At 36.1% G+C, this 18485-nt stretch overlaps 2 protein-coding genes across 2 annotated transcripts; both read right to left on the bottom strand.

Annotated features, from left to right (window-relative positions):
* Window positions 1–2541: 2541 nt before the first annotated feature.
* On the bottom strand, window positions 2542–3506 carry LOC113497702 (histidine-rich glycoprotein-like). Its single transcript, XM_026877390.1, has one exon. The coding sequence runs from the start codon at window positions 3365–3367 to the stop codon at window positions 2636–2638; it is 732 nt and encodes a 243-aa protein (XP_026733191.1). The 5' UTR covers window positions 3368–3506; the 3' UTR covers window positions 2542–2635.
* Window positions 3507–7961: 4455 nt separating this feature from the next.
* On the bottom strand, window positions 7962–8908 carry LOC113497547 (histidine-rich glycoprotein-like). Its single transcript, XM_026877134.1, has one exon. The coding sequence runs from the start codon at window positions 8776–8778 to the stop codon at window positions 8056–8058; it is 723 nt and encodes a 240-aa protein (XP_026732935.1). The 5' UTR covers window positions 8779–8908; the 3' UTR covers window positions 7962–8055.
* Window positions 8909–18485: the final 9577 nt, after the last annotated feature.

Raw genomic sequence — 18485 nt, 5'->3', positions numbered from 1 at the left:
CATGTTTGTGTGATTACCGCATGTCGCTTTCTTGCAAGATCTACACCGAATGACTTTCATCGAATGCTTCTGCGGGGATAAAGCGAGTGTCAAGAGGCTATATATTTCGTTCCTCCTACAACTACCTACTGTAAATTGGCCTTAAGAGAATAATAAATTGGTATCTTTACATAAATCGCTTGGGAATAGGACTTCTTATAATAAGATCATGAAATGAACTCACGTATGTTCGCATTTGTTTCACACGTAGTACATTGCTCTATCATAACGACTGCTTAAAAAACAAGTGAAACTGAATTTGCACTGATTGATGTTTAATGTATGTATACGTAGGTACTGCATATGTTATGAGTGTGAATGAGATTAATGTAAGAATAAAATATTATTTTAAACATATTCACGAGTTGTTCATTTACCGGTGGAGCATATGCATTAGCATTAAGTAATTTGGAAAGACATTTTTTCTGCAAAAAGAAAACATGATGAAAAGGGTTCTCTTTCAAGCAATGCATATTTTTTCAAAGACATTTATTTTAAGTCTTCTCTTTTTCTTTTAGTCTTGAACGTTTAAATATATCAGACCAATTTTACGTTTGAGCTAAAAAATTTGCGTCTATTTCTAATATTTGATTTGATGAGTGTTATTTCCTAAACAAGACTAACATATTTTTTAAATTTAACCTTAAAAAAAATCATCGTGAGCATTTTCTCACAAAAATCTAGAAAATGGAGCATGTATTGACCGGAATTTATTTCTCGAGAATATCGGTTAAGGATGGAAAATGCATATTTTCTTCTTTCATGTTCACATCCTTCACTTTACTTATGATTGATTATGTCATGTACGATCGAGTTCGATTCCCTGCTCCTATACTTATTAAGTGAGAAGCTCGTATTTTATGCATCCGTATACAGTACGATCAATACGCAATGTTGGCGAGATGACTTTTCTTTAATCAGGTAAGGACTTGTAATTTACAGGTAAGCCTTATATAAATGACTGTGTTAAGATAAACAGTACAACCTACTTCCACTTTAGTTCTGACAACGTAGCAGTCATTGCTGGTCGTGGGAAAATGATGGTTTGATGGTTTTATTGTCATAGATTTCATCATCATGACTGTGTGATCCACAGGAGTAGGGGTTGGCACCACGCGTCGCTTAGTCCAACACGCAAATTTAATGTTGTGAATTAGAAATCAGTTATTACGAAACTACAAATGTTACGTCGCTGTTGACCTTTCTTCTACAAAACTATAAATAGACCAGTAATTATTGCGCATTGACCTTTTAAAAACATTAATTTGTTAATTTATGAAGTTATTAGTTTACCTCAGTACATATATATACATACTCGTGGTTTGCTATTTTATTCAAATCAAAACTTAGTGTCTATTATGACTTTAATAATTAATTTATATGACTATTTTATTTGCTGATATTTTGACAAAGGTTTATAACACAGTAGAGTTAGTTCAATCATGTAATTACGAGAGAATTTTCACACAGACGTGTCAATGACGTCACACTCAAAATGAAAGAGATAGATTGGGAATAAACAAGAGAGAGGTGCTGCAGCCAACACTAAAAAAAATGATCGAAAATGCACCGTATGTTTGGCATTTCCCATTTGCTTTGACGACATCGTAAAACAAAAGACAGGCCAGTGACGTAACACTGAAAGTAAAAGAGAGGCTACATTATTTGGAGAGAGAAAACAATCGGTAAGGTTTGAAAATTGCGAATTGGACATCTGCGAAAATTATCAATTGAAATATTATTCGAACTAGGCGTAGTTACATACATACAAATGAAACAGGTAGGTACCTATTGAACTCTTTCCGTATAAAAAGGCTATAATGTATAAATATTTGTACGTTGTCTCACTTAACCCTAAAACAGTCTGGACCGAAGGCTAATTTTCATCTTCAAATGTTTGTGAAACCAAAGTGATGGGCGTGAGTCCCACTTTGTAAATAGAAAAATCAATTGTAATTATATATAGACCAAAAGAAATTGAATATTTCATATTTATGAGTTTTTTGTTTCTGTTATTTTTGAATAATTATTTGATTTACGATTTCCATTTCGATTTCTCATCTGGAAGACAACCCGTGCCCTCTCTTTAAACTTTTTATTTTTCTACTTTTACCTAGTCATTATATTGAACAGGTTGAAATGTAGTAAACATGGGAAGTAGTATAAATGAAATGAAATAAATCGATTCTTGTCTTCAAAAAGTGATACTTTATATGGAGTTTTTCGCTTAGACACATGAAACATGTTTCTAAGACGCGTAGGTTTGTTTAGTAAATCAGATGACTCGCTAGGAGAAGACTACTTTTAGTTCATCTTAATTAAGGATAATTCTTGCTCTAATGAAAAAAAACAATGTTATTACGACAATTATTGTGAGAGGAACAAAACTCAGTTGTGTTTCGATGTGTAAGCGCTGTTTGTTCGTGAAAGTAATCAGGAATGTTGGCGCTTGTACGTATTGTATGATATCCCATTACACGGTGAAATGAAAAAAGTAAGTGGTTATTTTGTACAAAATTTAATTCTTTTTCGTAAAAACGTAACAAAAACACTCGTTAGCAACATTACAACAAATAACAATTCAGTCAGTGCATACTTAATGGCCCTTCTTATGGCTCCAGTGCTTGTGGTCCTCGTGTCCTCCCTTCTTGCCGTGGTCATGATGGTCATGCCAGTGCTCGTGGTGACCTCCCTCACCATGATGGCCCTTGTGGTGGTGGTGGTGTCCACCTTCCTCATGATGTCCCTTCTTGCCATGGTGGTGTTCGTGGTGTCCGCCATGCTTGTGTCCCTTGTGGAAGTGACCGCCCTTCTTGTAGCCGCCCTCGTGGTGGTGCCCGCCGTGGTGTTCGTGGTGGCCCTTCTCTCCGTGGTGGTCGTGGAAGTGCTTGTCCTTCTTGAACTCGTCGTGTTTCTCGACTCCGTGGTGTCCCTTAGTGTCGTGGCCCTTGTGCCAGTGTCCGTGCTCCTCGTGTCCGTGCCCGTGGTCTCCCTTCTCACCGTGATGGTGATGATGATGGTAGCCCTCGTCATGGTGATGGTGTTTCTTGTGTCCACCATGTTCGCCGTGATGGCCTTTGTGTCCCTCGTGGTGGTGGTGTCCATGTTTACCATGGTGGTGTTCATGATGTCCCTTGTGTCCTTTGTGGTGTTCGCCACCATGGTCATGGTGGTGGTGTCCGTGGTGCTCGTGGCCGCCTCCCTTGTCCCAGTGGTGACCGGAGGCGGCGGCCTCGAGGTCGGCTGCGCGTTTCTCCCGGATTTCTCTGGCAGAGCTGAGCGCTGCGATGGCCAGAAGCCCACACGCCACCAGAAGGCTTCTTCTCATGTTGAGTTTGTTGTTGTTGCACTTGTTGAATGATATCAATTCATCGGTGCAAATGATTTTATATACTAAACGGTAACAGCGGTTAGGTAAGTTACAGTTGTCTGATAGTGTCAAGGTTGCTACAGCTAACAAGACGGAGATTTCCACTTCCTTCCATGTTGACAATATTTACTTTGCTGTGAGGTAAGATTTGAGATGTTAATATTGTATGTAGGTAGACCAAATTCATAATCTGAATAATTAAAATGGCAAACTATTATTTATGCTGAAGCATAATAAGCACAATATTGATAAGTGTTTCTTAAGAATCTGACAAGTCACTCTCAATCTCCTATTCGATTAAAATGTAAGTAAATATTAAAAAAAAACTATTATATCAACGAAATCAATTTATTCCAAGCATAGAACATATAATAAAAACTTTTTAGACAATTTTTCCTTTTGTTTTAATCGTACTCTGGCAAAGCAGAATCATTCACACATACAATGTATCGACTACACAAAAGCCATCAACGTATGTACGAAATACTTTTACGAATAACATCACCACCATTCTTATCTCGTTTGCCAAATGACTGATATGCCGTTAATAATCACTTTGAAAATGATAAATGAGTTTGATACCCGGTATTCCTGTGCCTCTTACTTATTTTCCATGTTCGTGTCCGTATTCAGCTCCTCGTGATTTATCTTTGTTTTGCGACGATTTTCGATGTCTGAAACTTGCTACCATTAGGCGGAAAATTATATTAGCATTTTTCTTTTTAAATTATGTTCGCGGTACGTATCGCTCGAGTAAGTAATAATTTGTCAGATCGCAGCATGGTATTGATTATAAAATTATGGGTTTAGTTGATTTTCCCATGCGTTTTGAAGTATTTTTATGACATACATATAAAACTTATATTGTGATAAAACGTAATTATTCAAAATATCAAATAGGCATTTGTATTTAAAATGTAAACCCGACTATTAATTGATTACAAAGCTCACATTAGTGATATTACTAACATATACAATGTTGCTCGGTCGCGTGGAACCTAAGTATATCAATTACAATTTATTCAAATGGTACATAATAAATGGTCGGTCGGTTGCGCAACAGGCAATGAGTGTGCTTGTACGGCCGGCAGCATTCAGAATATGTGGCGCTGGCATTCACATTAGTGCAGGCTCTGTGTTATATTGAATATTTGGTTGCATTACTGCCCGCTGACTTGGTTTACAGCAAAATATTACTTGTTTAGCGTGGTTCACTGAAAATCGGTGTTCATTTACTGAAAGAACGGATTTTTCGTTTATGTGTATAAATTATTATGCAGAAAGATTGTGGGCCAAATGTAACACGGTCAACGGATATTTGCGTATAGTAACATACAAAAGGTATTTTTCTTTATGTAGCATAATAATTATTATGTTAAATAAGTTAACCCGTAAATGATCAATAAAGATTGGATACTAAACACGTGTTTTATTACTACGGTAGCATCGAAATGTTTTTAAGGTTTTCTTTAAATAAATTTCGTAACACGTCGGCCGTTTTCGCGGTCGGGACCGGGCAGCATTGAAAGTCGATGGGCAAAATCAAATTTACTAACTGTCAACAATGTCTAAAAACATCTACGAATTTGGGTTTCAGGTTTTCAGTTGAATTTGGCAGTTCCTAACTAACCGTGATTTATAAATCAACGTCCACAGAGCGACCGTATCAAGCGTGGCTTAACCTGTGATCGATCAACTTCTGCAGCGGCAGTCACGACCTCCTTCTAAAAATAATAACATACAAGTTAATGAAATAATGGCTTACTGGATATATGGCCATTCAGAACTCCGTTAGAAAGGATGGAATGGAAATAGAACAGAAACTTTAAATACTTCTTTGATTTTATACTAGCTTTATCCACGTCGCAGCTTTTATTAGAAAGCAAAAGAAAAGTGTATAATATTCACTAGGGCGGGATATAAACTTATTCTGGGATAGCAATGTGAGTGGGCTGTAGTTAGGAATGTCATTATCTTCCCAGCCCGTCCGAACGAGAGAGGAATTCTTGTGGATCGGTGGCTATCTGCTTAATGAATCTCCAAGTTTCTGGTAACTAGCTGTTTTAACAAATACGTTTTAATGAGCATTGTTGCCTCATATTTACGCAACGAATCTTAAATTACATTTTTAATAATCAGCTTCCAGTGTCCCAATGCATGTTCCAGTGCCAAGTTGGGAGACATTTGCCCTCCAGTTCCTTCTTCTATTTATTCGGTCTATAATTTAAATGTAGAGGCCAGTTTTGTGTAAATTAAATATTTGAGTTCGTCCCGCCATCTCTTGAAATCTTCTTTTGCTCTCAACAACCCAATGTGCTGTGCCTTTGCCCAGGGCTCATTCGACATCTGAAAGATGTGGCCAGCACTTTCAACAGTTCCGCTTGAGTTTAATTGCATCTAACATCCTCTATTCTAAAATCCTAATAGCAATTAGTAGTATAAAAATTAACACAAAAAGGCATGACGAGTAAAAACGAGTATCGCCAGCTATCACCTTCCACTATTTTTTCAATAAAACTAGCCTTTCGGACGACGAGACGAGCCGCTAGACAAGTCACGAGGCCCGTACATAGTTTTTTTATTTGATTATAATTATTTTAATTGTTCACAGACTGATTGATTAATTCTTTGTCCAAATAACGTTGTATAATCAATATTATAAAAATAATGAATTCATTTATTGTTGCGTGTTTTAATTTTTGCACATATAAATTTACCACAAAAAGGCTAGTAACGCAAAGCTTATGATAAGAAGTCATGTATGGCAGCAATATAACATAAAGTTTATGATAAGTTTTCGATATAAATTGTTTCCTGTACTTACTTTGCAATGTTGAACTCTAGTAACAAGTAAAATTACCATAACTCTTACCAAACAACAGACGGCCGGTTTTTTTAATTTTTGTTCCTTTGAATCGATTACCTGAATCTAGGTTGTTTGAGATAGATTAAATAAATAATAAATAAATAAATGCGGACAACATCACATACATTGTTCTGAACCCAAAGTAAGTTGCTGAAGCACTTGTGTTATGGAATTCAGATACAACGAAGGTACCACAAACACCCAGACCCGAGACAATGTAGAAATGTGAATTACAAAAATAACAAAAAATTAACAATAAAATACTCTATTATCTTTTAATGTTATTTAAAGGGCTAAGGTCAAAATTTTCTACTTTTAGAGTATTTTTCTGTGTTTAATAAATTTTGTTTCATTAAATTAATACAGTAAAACAAACTGATAAAAAGGTCTACTTACTTGTTTCGAACGAAAAATAACATCAACGAAGATTATAAAAACAATGTAGCATATTTAGGTCTAAAAATCACTAACCGTGCGACATTTACAAATGTTTATATGTGAAAATAATATTTTTATGCAAAAGCTTTAAACGAAATTACTAAGCAAAGACGTTAATAGACATTCGCATGGCCAGGTCTCATATAACTTTATTTTGTATACAACCTTCATTTAAGCTTAGCAATGACAATGGATTTATTCTAATTTATCGCATGATAGCTTAACAGCTGCCATAATTATTACGTGTATTGTCTACATTAATTTGTTTAAAATTGATAATTCGTTTCAAATAATTAAGGCCGTTCTATGACCAGAAACAGTTATTACAAGTAGCGTCAGTTGTTTTGGTAGCAAAATCAGAGATACGTAATTTTTCTGCACAGAGGCTAAAATATGAAGTGTAAATATGTTTTGCGGTTCCTTTGACATTAGTGCGAAATGCCGAGTGCTGTTTTTTCATAATGCCGTCTCATAACATAGTGTGGTTGGTATTTTTGACGTAAGCTCAGAATTAACGTTTCTTTTTGCTGCGTTGGTAGTCAACAAACACAAATGTATGTTATCTTTAGACTCAGCCCGAAATAAGCCTCACACGCGAGCTTTTAAAAAAGTCATATTTTTTGTTTGTATTTATATTTAGAGCTGAGTTTTGCACAAGTTTCTTTGATTTTAAAATAGATAAGGCGATGAGTGAAATTTCCATTTCAGAATTTTCGATGAGTTGCCAACTAATTAGTGAGTAAAGACTAGACAAGAAAAAAAAAAGAGTTTGTGCCCGAGACTGAGCGGTAGATAAACTTTAGCAATTGTTATACACTAACATAAGAGTGTTTAGGTGCCGCAAGGAAAATACTTTTTAGTAGACGGGCACTACAGTTAGGACACTGGATTAGGTATTCAGTGGGGATTTAACCGCCGGCGTGTCTCGAGAGTACCGCAATGTTAGTTTTATAAAGCCGTTGCTAATAAAGTTAAACCTACAGTGTTGACCTTTTTTTACCAAAATAGGTGGCTTTAGCGCTACATGCGGCAAATGTGCCTGTGTCTAATATCGTATGACGCAATAATTATTTTTCTTAAACCAACTTAAATGATTCATTAATAGCTTGTTTTTGCTTTAAGGAAGAAAAGAACATAATTATCTTGTTTATAATTAGCTATGCAAGTAATTTAAGAGTGAGTTATGATTAAAATCAATAAAGCAAGCAGGTTACCATTTTTCTGTTGTTGGGTAAATAAAATAACTGATCATAGCTAAATAAATTAATATTTATTTGCGTATCACAAAGTATCAACAATAACAAATAGCCTGATTTACATTAATCAATGCGTAAAATTAAAATTATTTGTGTCCTTTCCAGCCCCAGCCCTTGTGCTGTTCATGGCCCCCTTTGCTTCCATGACCCTCGTCGTGTCCCCAGTACTCGTGGCCGGCTCCCTCTTCGTGATGCCCTTTATGGTCATTGTGGTGACCTCCCTTTTCGTAGGACCCCTTGTTACCATGCTCATGTTCATGGAAGCCACCGGCTTTGTGTCCCTTGTCAAAATGTCCGCCCTTCTCGTAGCCTCCTTCATGGTGATGACCGCCGTAACCCTCCTCGAAACCTGACTCACCGTGTTTGTCGTGGAAGTGCTTGTCTTTCTTAAATTCGTCTAGCTTGTGAATACCATGATGTCCTTTGGTAGAATGACCTTTGTGGTAGTGCCCCTTCTCTTCGAATCCATGACCCTTCTCGCCTTTCTCGCCGTGTTCATGTTCGCCGTAGTAGCCATCGTCGTGATGATGATGCTTTTTGTGTCCACCGCTCTCGTCATAGTGACCTTTGTGTCCTTCATGGTGAGAATGTCCCTTCTTGCCATGTTCGTGTTCGTGGTGGCCCTTGTACCCCTTCTCGCCGTGTCCGCCGTGCTCGTGGTGATGGTCTCCATGGTGCTCGCCGCCGCCTCCCTTCTCCCACTTGTGTGAAGCCGCTCCTTCCAAGTCGGCATCCCTTCTATGACGCACGTCCCGCGCACACACGGCCACCACTAGCGCCACTAAACCAACTGCGACGGTAGCTCTCATCCTGTTCTGTTCTCCCGGTTCTGTTGGGCAATGACTGCCAAGTGATACCTGTTACGCTTTTCTATTAGCTTATATAGTATTGCCAATAATAGTGTTTACGTATTTTTAATGTCAGGGTAATGAATGACGGTCACAGGTACGCGTCTGACCTGAATTACATTTTTAAATAATACTTGTACCAGTCTCAATGTTTTGTTCTTCTTAACGAAGTAATTGAATAAGTTCTATATAAAACATTACACAATTAAGTAATATAAAATTAGTTTATTTAATAATGGTGTGACTAATCGAGTAAAATGTGTTTAAACTTAAAATGGCTTCGCTTGATCAACTGTTACAAAATATTAACACACAATAATAAAATAATAGATTGATACTATCCTAACTAAAGTACCTAAGTATTCTGTAGGGCAGATAAAAAAATTAAGATGTTTGACCCTAACAGTTGCTACAAGTTTCACTCAAAAAACCTGTGAAACGCGGTAAGCGGGGGAAAGAAGAAACAACAAAATAAATTTACTTTTGTGTCTTAATCTAAATGATATTATGAATACCCAAGGAACGTATCATAACTAATATAATATTGTAGAAAATTTATCATGAATATAATTGGATACATTAAACACGGTACACATTTAGTAGTAGGTATTATAATATTATATCTTATTAATCTAACTAAAATTATATTTACACTAGAGCCGCCAAAGTTTCGAGTCCCAGTAGCCCGCAGCCGTCGTGACAAATTAGTCCCAGTGTAATTATTGTGATGAGCGCTGACTTAATTATTCATCTTTCCTGTCTTTTTGGGTCAGCATTCAGCTTAATATAGTTACAAAATATTATTTTTATACGAAGCGACGGTCGACGGGGAATGTGGCAAGATCTTCTACTTTTACTAAATCTGCTTTTTTTTTATAAAAAATCCCGCAGTAAGATATTTAATCCTTGTGTCGCGGGGGTTTCACAAACAAACAAATCACAGGCACACAGTCTGTAAGTAATAACCAAGCTGGATTTGATATTTCGATATGATAATTGGTCGACTCCTCTTCTTTAAAAAAAATCTGTTTATTTCCATGAAAAAAATAAAAGTAATTCTAAATAACACATAAGTAGCAAAAATCTATAACATCTAGATTGTAGGCCCTTATGGAGTCACAGTCTTATGAAAATATGATTTTAGTGGATTTTTCACAATATTAATTTTAAGATTTCTTAGAAAATACTTTCAACCCGCTTAGGGATAATTACTGATAACCTGATAAGCTGACCATGTTACATAATATATTATCTCATTTAAGCCAGCATATTAGAGAAACCAAAATGATTAAAATTCATGTATTTAGGTTACTGAACCAAAGCAAAAGTCGTATAAACTACCGTCGAAGAACCGGCGGCGTACGAACTTATAATACAATTTGAAGTTTGAGCCAATCCGTCACGCACTCGGGCCATGGAATAAATTAATGTGCTGTGTGTGTACATTTTGCTTCCATTTTCCCTTGACGGAGCTAAAACCGAAATAGAGACTGTAGATCGTGGATAATACTTCCATAAAGAAAAAATGTTGATTATAAAACAACAAAAGTAGTTTCAGGAAAAGTTTTTTAGTTGATTTTCTATGTGACATGCATTCCGAGAAGAGAGAGAGAAATATAGGATTTAATGATGTATTTATTTATAGCCCAAAGAACGATTTCACGGTAAAGCAACCATAACAAGCATTTTCGGTTAGCATGAAATATCGGATCTGTAGCATTGATGAGCTGTCAAGAGTCGCGACCGTTTTCACTAGAGTCAAGGGCGTCGCCAGTCAAGGCCATGTTGCGAAGCGGTCGCCCTCATTTTTTTTTATTTTGTCTAAATCATTTTCTTTTTATCGATTTCTTTCGTCATCGTTTCCGGTCGGTTGCGCACGCGTCGCGAGCTCGCCGCTAACAAATACTGTTGCACAGCCAGACAATTGACACCTGTCTGCGACATTGAGAAAAATTAAATTAAATATTATTCTATTAAATAATTGTAACCGCAGATTGGCGACATGAGGCAAGCTACATTTAGTTGTTTACTGGCCGACGTTTGAACCTCATCAAATTATTTAGGTGGACCAAAGCGGGCTATTTTTTTCGTTTATAGTGATTAAATCCTCGAAATACCCTTAAATCTAAAGAGTCTACAGCCAGTAGAGTAAAAAATTAGGTTTATTATTCTAACTACAAATTAATGCTGGTTCTACAATCAAATGTGAGTTTATCTCGCAACGTATCTGTAGCCCAATCGGCCTGTCTCTATAGGAAACCAAACAAAACGGAACGAAAGAAATAAATTTATTTCACAGTCGTGCACGGAATCCTAATGTGAATGGTTGAAGTGTCAAGTCCGAAACAAAGCCTAGTCGGGCATTACCCAATGTATACCGTGAGTACAGACTTTAAGAGTTTTATATAGAGAGCTACGTCCTGTAAATAATAAGTACATGAAACAATGGGCTCCATAAAATGTCGAAACCACAATTTTAAATAAGCGTTTAAGTTGTGGAAATTCAATTGTGAAAACATTTTGCGTGTACATAACATGTGTACCTAATTAATTATGTTCGATCACTGCGGTAATGATGTACAAATATTACAGTATTATAAAACGCTTTACAATTACTCTTTAGCCACAAATCGCTGAAATTATACCGTGCCGTCACTATTTCCAACACATTAGGTTAAATATGGAGAAAAATAAAGTGCTCGTATTTTGATTTGCATGTTCATGTACTACTTAATATAAACTCACATAGAAGACTTGATGATGCTTCCAATGTGTCGGGACTCAGTACTCGGGCAACAGGCTGGCGGGTACTTTATTACGTCGCATTATGTATGGATACTCTGGATAACACTGGATAGGGGATGAGTGTTGTAGCGCTATTCAAATCAGGACGACGCGCGATGTCCGACGTCCAGCCTACTTTAATCGATTGCGAGGTCATTTTCATGGCATACTTTGGACAGTATTCCAGCTTTTGGAGGTTGACGACTAGTTTTGTTACAGTTGTTATATTGGCTGGTTAATTCGTGATATCTAATATATCAATTTCTTTATGTTCTGTCTATAAGTTAAAAACAATAATGCTGTGTATTTCATAAAATATTTAGGTCAGTGAGTTAAATTTCAAGTAAACTCAAACGTCCTGCAGGTAACTATGATTACAAGAGTGACCTATAGCCACAAATTCCCTATTAAATAGCGAGTATAAATCCAACATGAGGTTCCGCGCCCTGAGCCACTGTGAGCGCAAATACAGCTGGCGTACTGCACTGTTTGCACCACTAACTATGTAACTGGGAGTTAATTAACATCGCCCGTCGTCATCCAGGTGCCAAGACAATATCCCTATAATGTTTTATGCTAGAATGCGGTGATACGGTCCACTCCTTCACGAGAATAGTTATCGAAGTGAGGCAACTATTCCTATTTGATAGCGCGTGGTTTAAACCCAGCTGCGGAATAATGAGTCTGGTTTATCACTTTTGTTTCGTCTGTGTTATCTCAGTTTGTTTAAGTGGTTTGGTTATTTACATAATTTGTTACAGTATTTCTCAATTTGAAGGTACTTTTGAGAGTCAATGCTTAATGAGTGTTTTTACTTATTTTCATTTGAAAACAAATTAAGATTTGATTGCACAGGTATCTACGATTATATTTAAAGTTTTTTTATAAATGAAAAAGTTAAATGTATTATAGTTTTTGGTTTGATTCTGTAAACCTGGTTATTTATTGATATACTAGGAGTATTACAGCTCAAATTATTTTTCTTGTATATTTATACGTATATTCCTTCCTTTTGGTAGGAATGCGAAAACCAGTGGGACATCTATCAGCTGGAATTCCTGTTCATAAAATTATGTTTTTAGATTTTCTTAGATACGTATAGTGACCCCCTTAAGTTAATATAGTAGATACGAACCACTATCCTTATCATTAGCTGCTTTGTCATTTAACATAGGTTCAATGATTGCTACCTTTTATCGACAGATTTTAACCCCAGACTGAATGACCATTGTTTTTGCAGTCTAAGTTTAGCAATATATTCCTCGAATCTTCTATTCAAGCGTATAACTAGGTACTTGTTTAAGGCTGAAGTTGGGCTGCGAGTCCCCAAACTTTAGGCGCACCTATTAACATATCTCATGTGATATCTGAACACATGAAAGCTTTACGTCCTTGCGGGTGTAGTTCAACACCTGTGCTACACGTCTCCAGTGGTCAAAGGTTACCCGAATGCCGACATAAAACAGGGTCTAGGATGAGCCCCTAATAGATAATCGTAACTAGCTCACTTTATTAACTTATGAGTACGTGCATGAATTTGTTAAGCGTTACAAACTATTTGTACGGAGCCGTTATTTTGTCTTAAATAATATTATTGGAGAAGGTTACACGCTCCGGCTGTATTGACATAGGATCTTCATAAATATTTTATGTACAGCATATTGATGGTTAGGGGTATTGATCGGAGCTGGTTTTTAATTATAGACTTCGAAGAAAATTCAACACGTGTAATATATATAAAACGAAAATAAAAATGAAACTGAAAATTCAAAAGTTGTAAGTATATATATGTTTTGAGGAGAACAACTTTTTCGACACCAATTTTAGCTATACAACGTTAAAATAGTGTATAGAAATATAAGTTTCATTTTCAAGTAAGTTTTCAATATGTATTTGATTTGAAAAATACATATAACCTATTTTTAAAAGTCAATATTGTATTAGAGCTTGTATTGTATTAGAGAGCGGTTAATAAAGTACAGCAAAAATAAACACAAAGAATGTTGAAGTTCAGCCACATTACCACAGTATATAATAATACCTTGGCTAAGCATATTTCAAATTCAAATCGATTTGACGGGAATGAGTTATAAACACTTCGGTATGAGAACAAACAGATACCCGAACTCAATCACGTAGATTGTTTCTATAAGTAACGATTGGCTTAACACCAGGTGGAATAAAACAAGTTGGTATATGTATGTTAAAAAAGGGGAGGACGCTAGCTTCTGGAACACAGTTTTTGCTAGTGCATGAGTTAGGGAAGTCTGTTATATTTGTGATCTGTAAGTATTACATTGGGATATTCTTTTAAAATTATATATTACTAGCTCTGCCCGCGGTTTCGTTCGTGAAGATATTAGTTTCATTGCAATGCTTTATCGTGTTAGTTTCCTAAACTGGGTAGTGTATCTATTCTAGTATATGATCAACATATCATAATGAACATTGATTTAGTTTGACTGCCATTTGCTTACAGCTTGTTCTAAGTACAGCTCCGACAAGGGTTCAAAAATACTTCAAGCGTAGACAAGCTAATAAAATTTCATTCTACAAAATTCGTTGATAAAAAAATTCATTTCGCTGTTGTGTGTCGAAAATAAATCACATGTTTTGACTAGATTTTTTATAACAACTTATTACTGATGTTTATAGACGATGTAAAGACGTATCATTTTTTGGTGTTCACCTATATATTTTTAAAACCGGAAGCAGTACTAATGAACACGACTGTGCAAGAGGGAATATTTTGAGCTCGTTTACGAGGTACGTCATAGATTAACGTTAGCGGCAGTAATCAGTCAAGTGTTCACGTGCATGAGATGTACTCACGCCATGTTTGTACATTTTCAGCAAATACAAGGATTATTGAAGATTATCATGAACTGCTTCAGAATTATTGTTTTTGAAACTACTGTTATCTACGAAACAAGCGATCGTAAGAACCGCGTACAAAATGTATTATGCGTTGCAAATGAGAGGATAAACGCGATCGATATTTTTGACTAATTAGCTCAAAGAATTTTTTTTCAAAATCTGAACTTTTCATATTTTAACTTTTAAGTAACTGTAGTACAATGTCAACTAGTTGTATAACACGAATTGAAAAATACACATCCAACAATTGAAACGACATCGCAAGTAACTCGAATAAAAAAAATGGTCAAGTGCGAGTCATACAACACTGAGGTCGTACAAATAGAATCAACATAAACATTTCGGTATGAATTCAATTTTTTTTTACCTATCCTTAAATTTATTTGTCACCTAAAAATATAAAAAATCGTCTGCTACAATTTCAGCTGTCTAGCTATCTCAGATTATGAGATATAGCCTGGAGACGGACGGACGGATACATGGACAGAAAACGGAGCCTCAGTTATAGAATTCCGCTTTTAATCTTTGGGCATGGACACATCAAAATCGAGCTTTACATGTTTACTATTGAACTTACAAAAAAAGTAATAGTAAAAGGTGTCGTATCTTTTGAAGTACCTACACTCAGATAAAACATAAGCATGCGTAGTTTCATAAAATGAATGCTACGTGCTACGTTACAATGGTTTAGTTCGTACATATCTTCAAAGAAAATGTAATTACCGTGTTTATGTTACACTAACTTCTATTGTAGAGCACATAAGCATCCTAAAACTTACAACTACTTCAAACTTACTACCAACTTCATATTACAATTATCTCAAGAACTGTTTCTTGTTGTGCTTTTCTTCTTTATTTAAAAATATATTGCACTATTCCTGGTATAGTTACCTAATTACGAAAGTGCTTGTGTACAAAATAAAATTGTGTGTGTGAATTTTATACACATATATTTTCTGTTTCCAAGAGTTACCATTTAACTTATTTAAGCATGCAATACCCTAAACTTTAGGCAATTAGGATCGACATGCCTTTGATTGATTTGAAACAAAAATCTTTCACAAAAGTACTCACGTTAATTGACGTTAATGTGATTGAGTTGACATTTGAATATTAATGAAGTATTTTAAAATACAAAAACGAAAGGCTTAAACAATATAAAAATATAATCCGTAATTTTGATCGCTGCAAAAATGTAGCATGAAAATGTAAAAACATGTACGACGAAAATGAACATTTTCAGTATGCCTGCCGGTGAACGGGTTACTTACAAATAAAGAGTTATTTTTAATTTAAAATGGAAGGCGAAAGAATAATGTGACAAATTCATGGAAACGTAGAATTTTTTGGAATAAAATTATCTTGTTCTGTGTATTTATTTTTATGTGTAGTCGTTTTTCAGTAAGTAAGTTTTTTTTTACTAGTAGCTGGTATACTAAACGTTTGTTAATTACAGAGGTCGTAACAGGACCGCGCTGCACCGGCCGCCATGAACAAAAGAGACGGAGGCATTCTGAGTGCGAGGACGCAGTGGCATCCCTGCGAAGCGACGGAAGCTATTAATGAAATTGGAATTGTCGCCGGCCCCGGCTCCTCGTTCTCCCCAATTGATTTTCATAGACAAGAATTGTCATTCCGCTAGAGAGCCGATTCCTCGGGGTCGGCAATTGTCGTGATATGAAAAGCAGGTGGATCGACCTCCCGCGACTGGAATACTAAACGCCTTGTTATCGTCTCATTCTACCCACCAAAGGTTAAAATACCTCCGTGTCCTCTTTTGATATTCTTTTTAAATCTATTTCATTTTAGATTTTAATTTACTTCACGCTCTCTTGAGGATTGCGCGGCTGCATTGCTTTGCTTTGTCTGTATTGATTAACTTTTACGGTTTTATTATTGTGTCTGAATTTACTTCTCATTTTTGTTTTCTATTTACTGCAGTAACGTAATTAGATTTTCAGACCTAATTAGTTTTATTTCATAAGGTGATGATTAGATGTTAATAAATTTATGTTATTGAAGCATATTTTAATTAACTTTCAGTTCCAAAAGCTTGTTCATCGGGGAATTTGGCGGAAATGAACAATATGGCAAGTGTGGTGTCGACTTTGCCTTTGGTTCAGCACCAAAAGTTTTGAGGGTAAAGTTAAGGTAATGAATTATTAAGGATACATGGTATTGAGTATCGGCAGTCAGCACGGGAGCGCACTCGTCGCCTGCAACTTTTCACCCACATTTACATAACTTGGAAATTTCCCAAACGAAGTCGATAGTTCATTGTTTTTCGTATTTAGCAATACCCCTGCAATTTTCTCTCGTTAATCGTCCAATTTTCATTGGAAACCGCAGTTGGGTAGCAGTCAATCAGATCTACCCAATTTGATTTTATCGCTGTAAATTGCAACAGCTCGGTGAAAAACTGCTTACTTAATTGATTTTGGTAATTCCTTCTTGTAACTGCATGGCATGTAAAACAATTTAAAAGTATTGATCAAATGAATATGCATTAAGTTTTTCAAAGCAAAAAAAAAGTCCTAAATAAATATAAGTGTACCTACTTATTAACGTACTTTAAAGAAAATTCACTTAATTTTTGCATTTTCTTTAATTATTGAGGTTTTTACTAATCATTGTTAATTACAAAGTGTGTTGTTATCGTTGCTTAGAATGTGCAGTGGGCACGACGGGCCGCCGCCGCCGCGCCGCTGAGCTCCCGGGCGACATCGGGGGTGAGGGGCCGAGCGCGCGGGGCGGGGAGGGGGGGGGGCGAGTCAGGTCCCGCGGAGCCCCGTGCGAGCACCACCCATGCATTTCTCAGTTCGCTGACCTGGAATGTATATTTAATTGATTTCGGTATTGCGGTTGGCATGCTAACGAAGCCTGAATTTCAATAAAAAGTTTGATTTTTCAAATAGCAATGATAATAGCGTTAGAGGTTTCGAAAAAATGATCTACGAATAAAGTGGTCTGGCTTGATTAAAAGTATCATATTGAAGTTTATTGTATAGATAAGACAAATAACTCATGAGGAAGAAGAGCTGCTACGCGGCTAATGTGATATATCGTAGCAGCCGTAGAACCGTAGGTTGTATTGGCAGTTGCACAGTAATTGTCTCTAACGTGCACTCGTTTGTGTCACTTGTATAGGAAAGGAATATTTGGAAAAATAATTATATGATATTTTACTTACAATTAAACCCTTACAGGGTATATGAAAACAGTCGAATAAAACTATTTCTACTGATGAAATGCTAGCTCAAACAAGTGGTAGTTACTAATACTTTTAAGTTAAAAATATAAAAATAAAATATAATCAATGCGAGAAACGTAAAATAGAGTAAAGTACGAGTAGAATTAATATCAAAAAATCTGCGAATTTCGAACAGTTTCAAAGCTAGGTAAGTCGTACGAGGTAAGACTATACGTATACTTTTTGTAGAAGGTAGATCGATACTCCATATTTCACAAAATGTAAAGAGAGTCACGGCCACCGGGTAGGTATTAATGGACGCTTAAATGGAGGTGAAACTTTAGCCAAGTCCCGTTACCGCGGCAATTTGTCAAACAAAAAATATGACTCAACTTTCAGCCCAGAAGCGTTGTCTGACATGACTTATATAAATAACCTGGGCCCTGCGACCGACCGATGGTTAGTTTTAGCTTTATTTTATGGGAGTTTTTTATTCGACGGAACTAACTGTTGTCAAAGTTTGGGTTCTCGATGCCTTTGCAAGAAAATTGTTATACGACCTGTCAGATTCTACGAGTAGAACTTGTGTAATGATGTAACAGGTTGGGAGCTGTGCTTTCGGAGACCTAACACAGATTATTTTTAACGTGAGTTTATTTTATTTTACTGAATTCGTATTACGAATTTCCATTTCCATGATGGACTACTGCACCTTTTTAACCTAAAATTACCAACCGGTTTAGTGTCGCAATTTTAATTTATACGAGCATTGCAAGTAGTTTATAACCCAGATTAACACATGGGATTCCTTTTAATC

Source organism: Trichoplusia ni, chromosome 9 (assembly GCF_003590095.1).
Source record: "Trichoplusia ni isolate ovarian cell line Hi5 chromosome 9, tn1, whole genome shotgun sequence".
Classification (NCBI taxonomy): Eukaryota; Metazoa; Arthropoda; class Insecta; order Lepidoptera; family Noctuidae; genus Trichoplusia; species Trichoplusia ni.
This window is presented reverse-complemented; position numbering and strand designations above follow the sequence as displayed.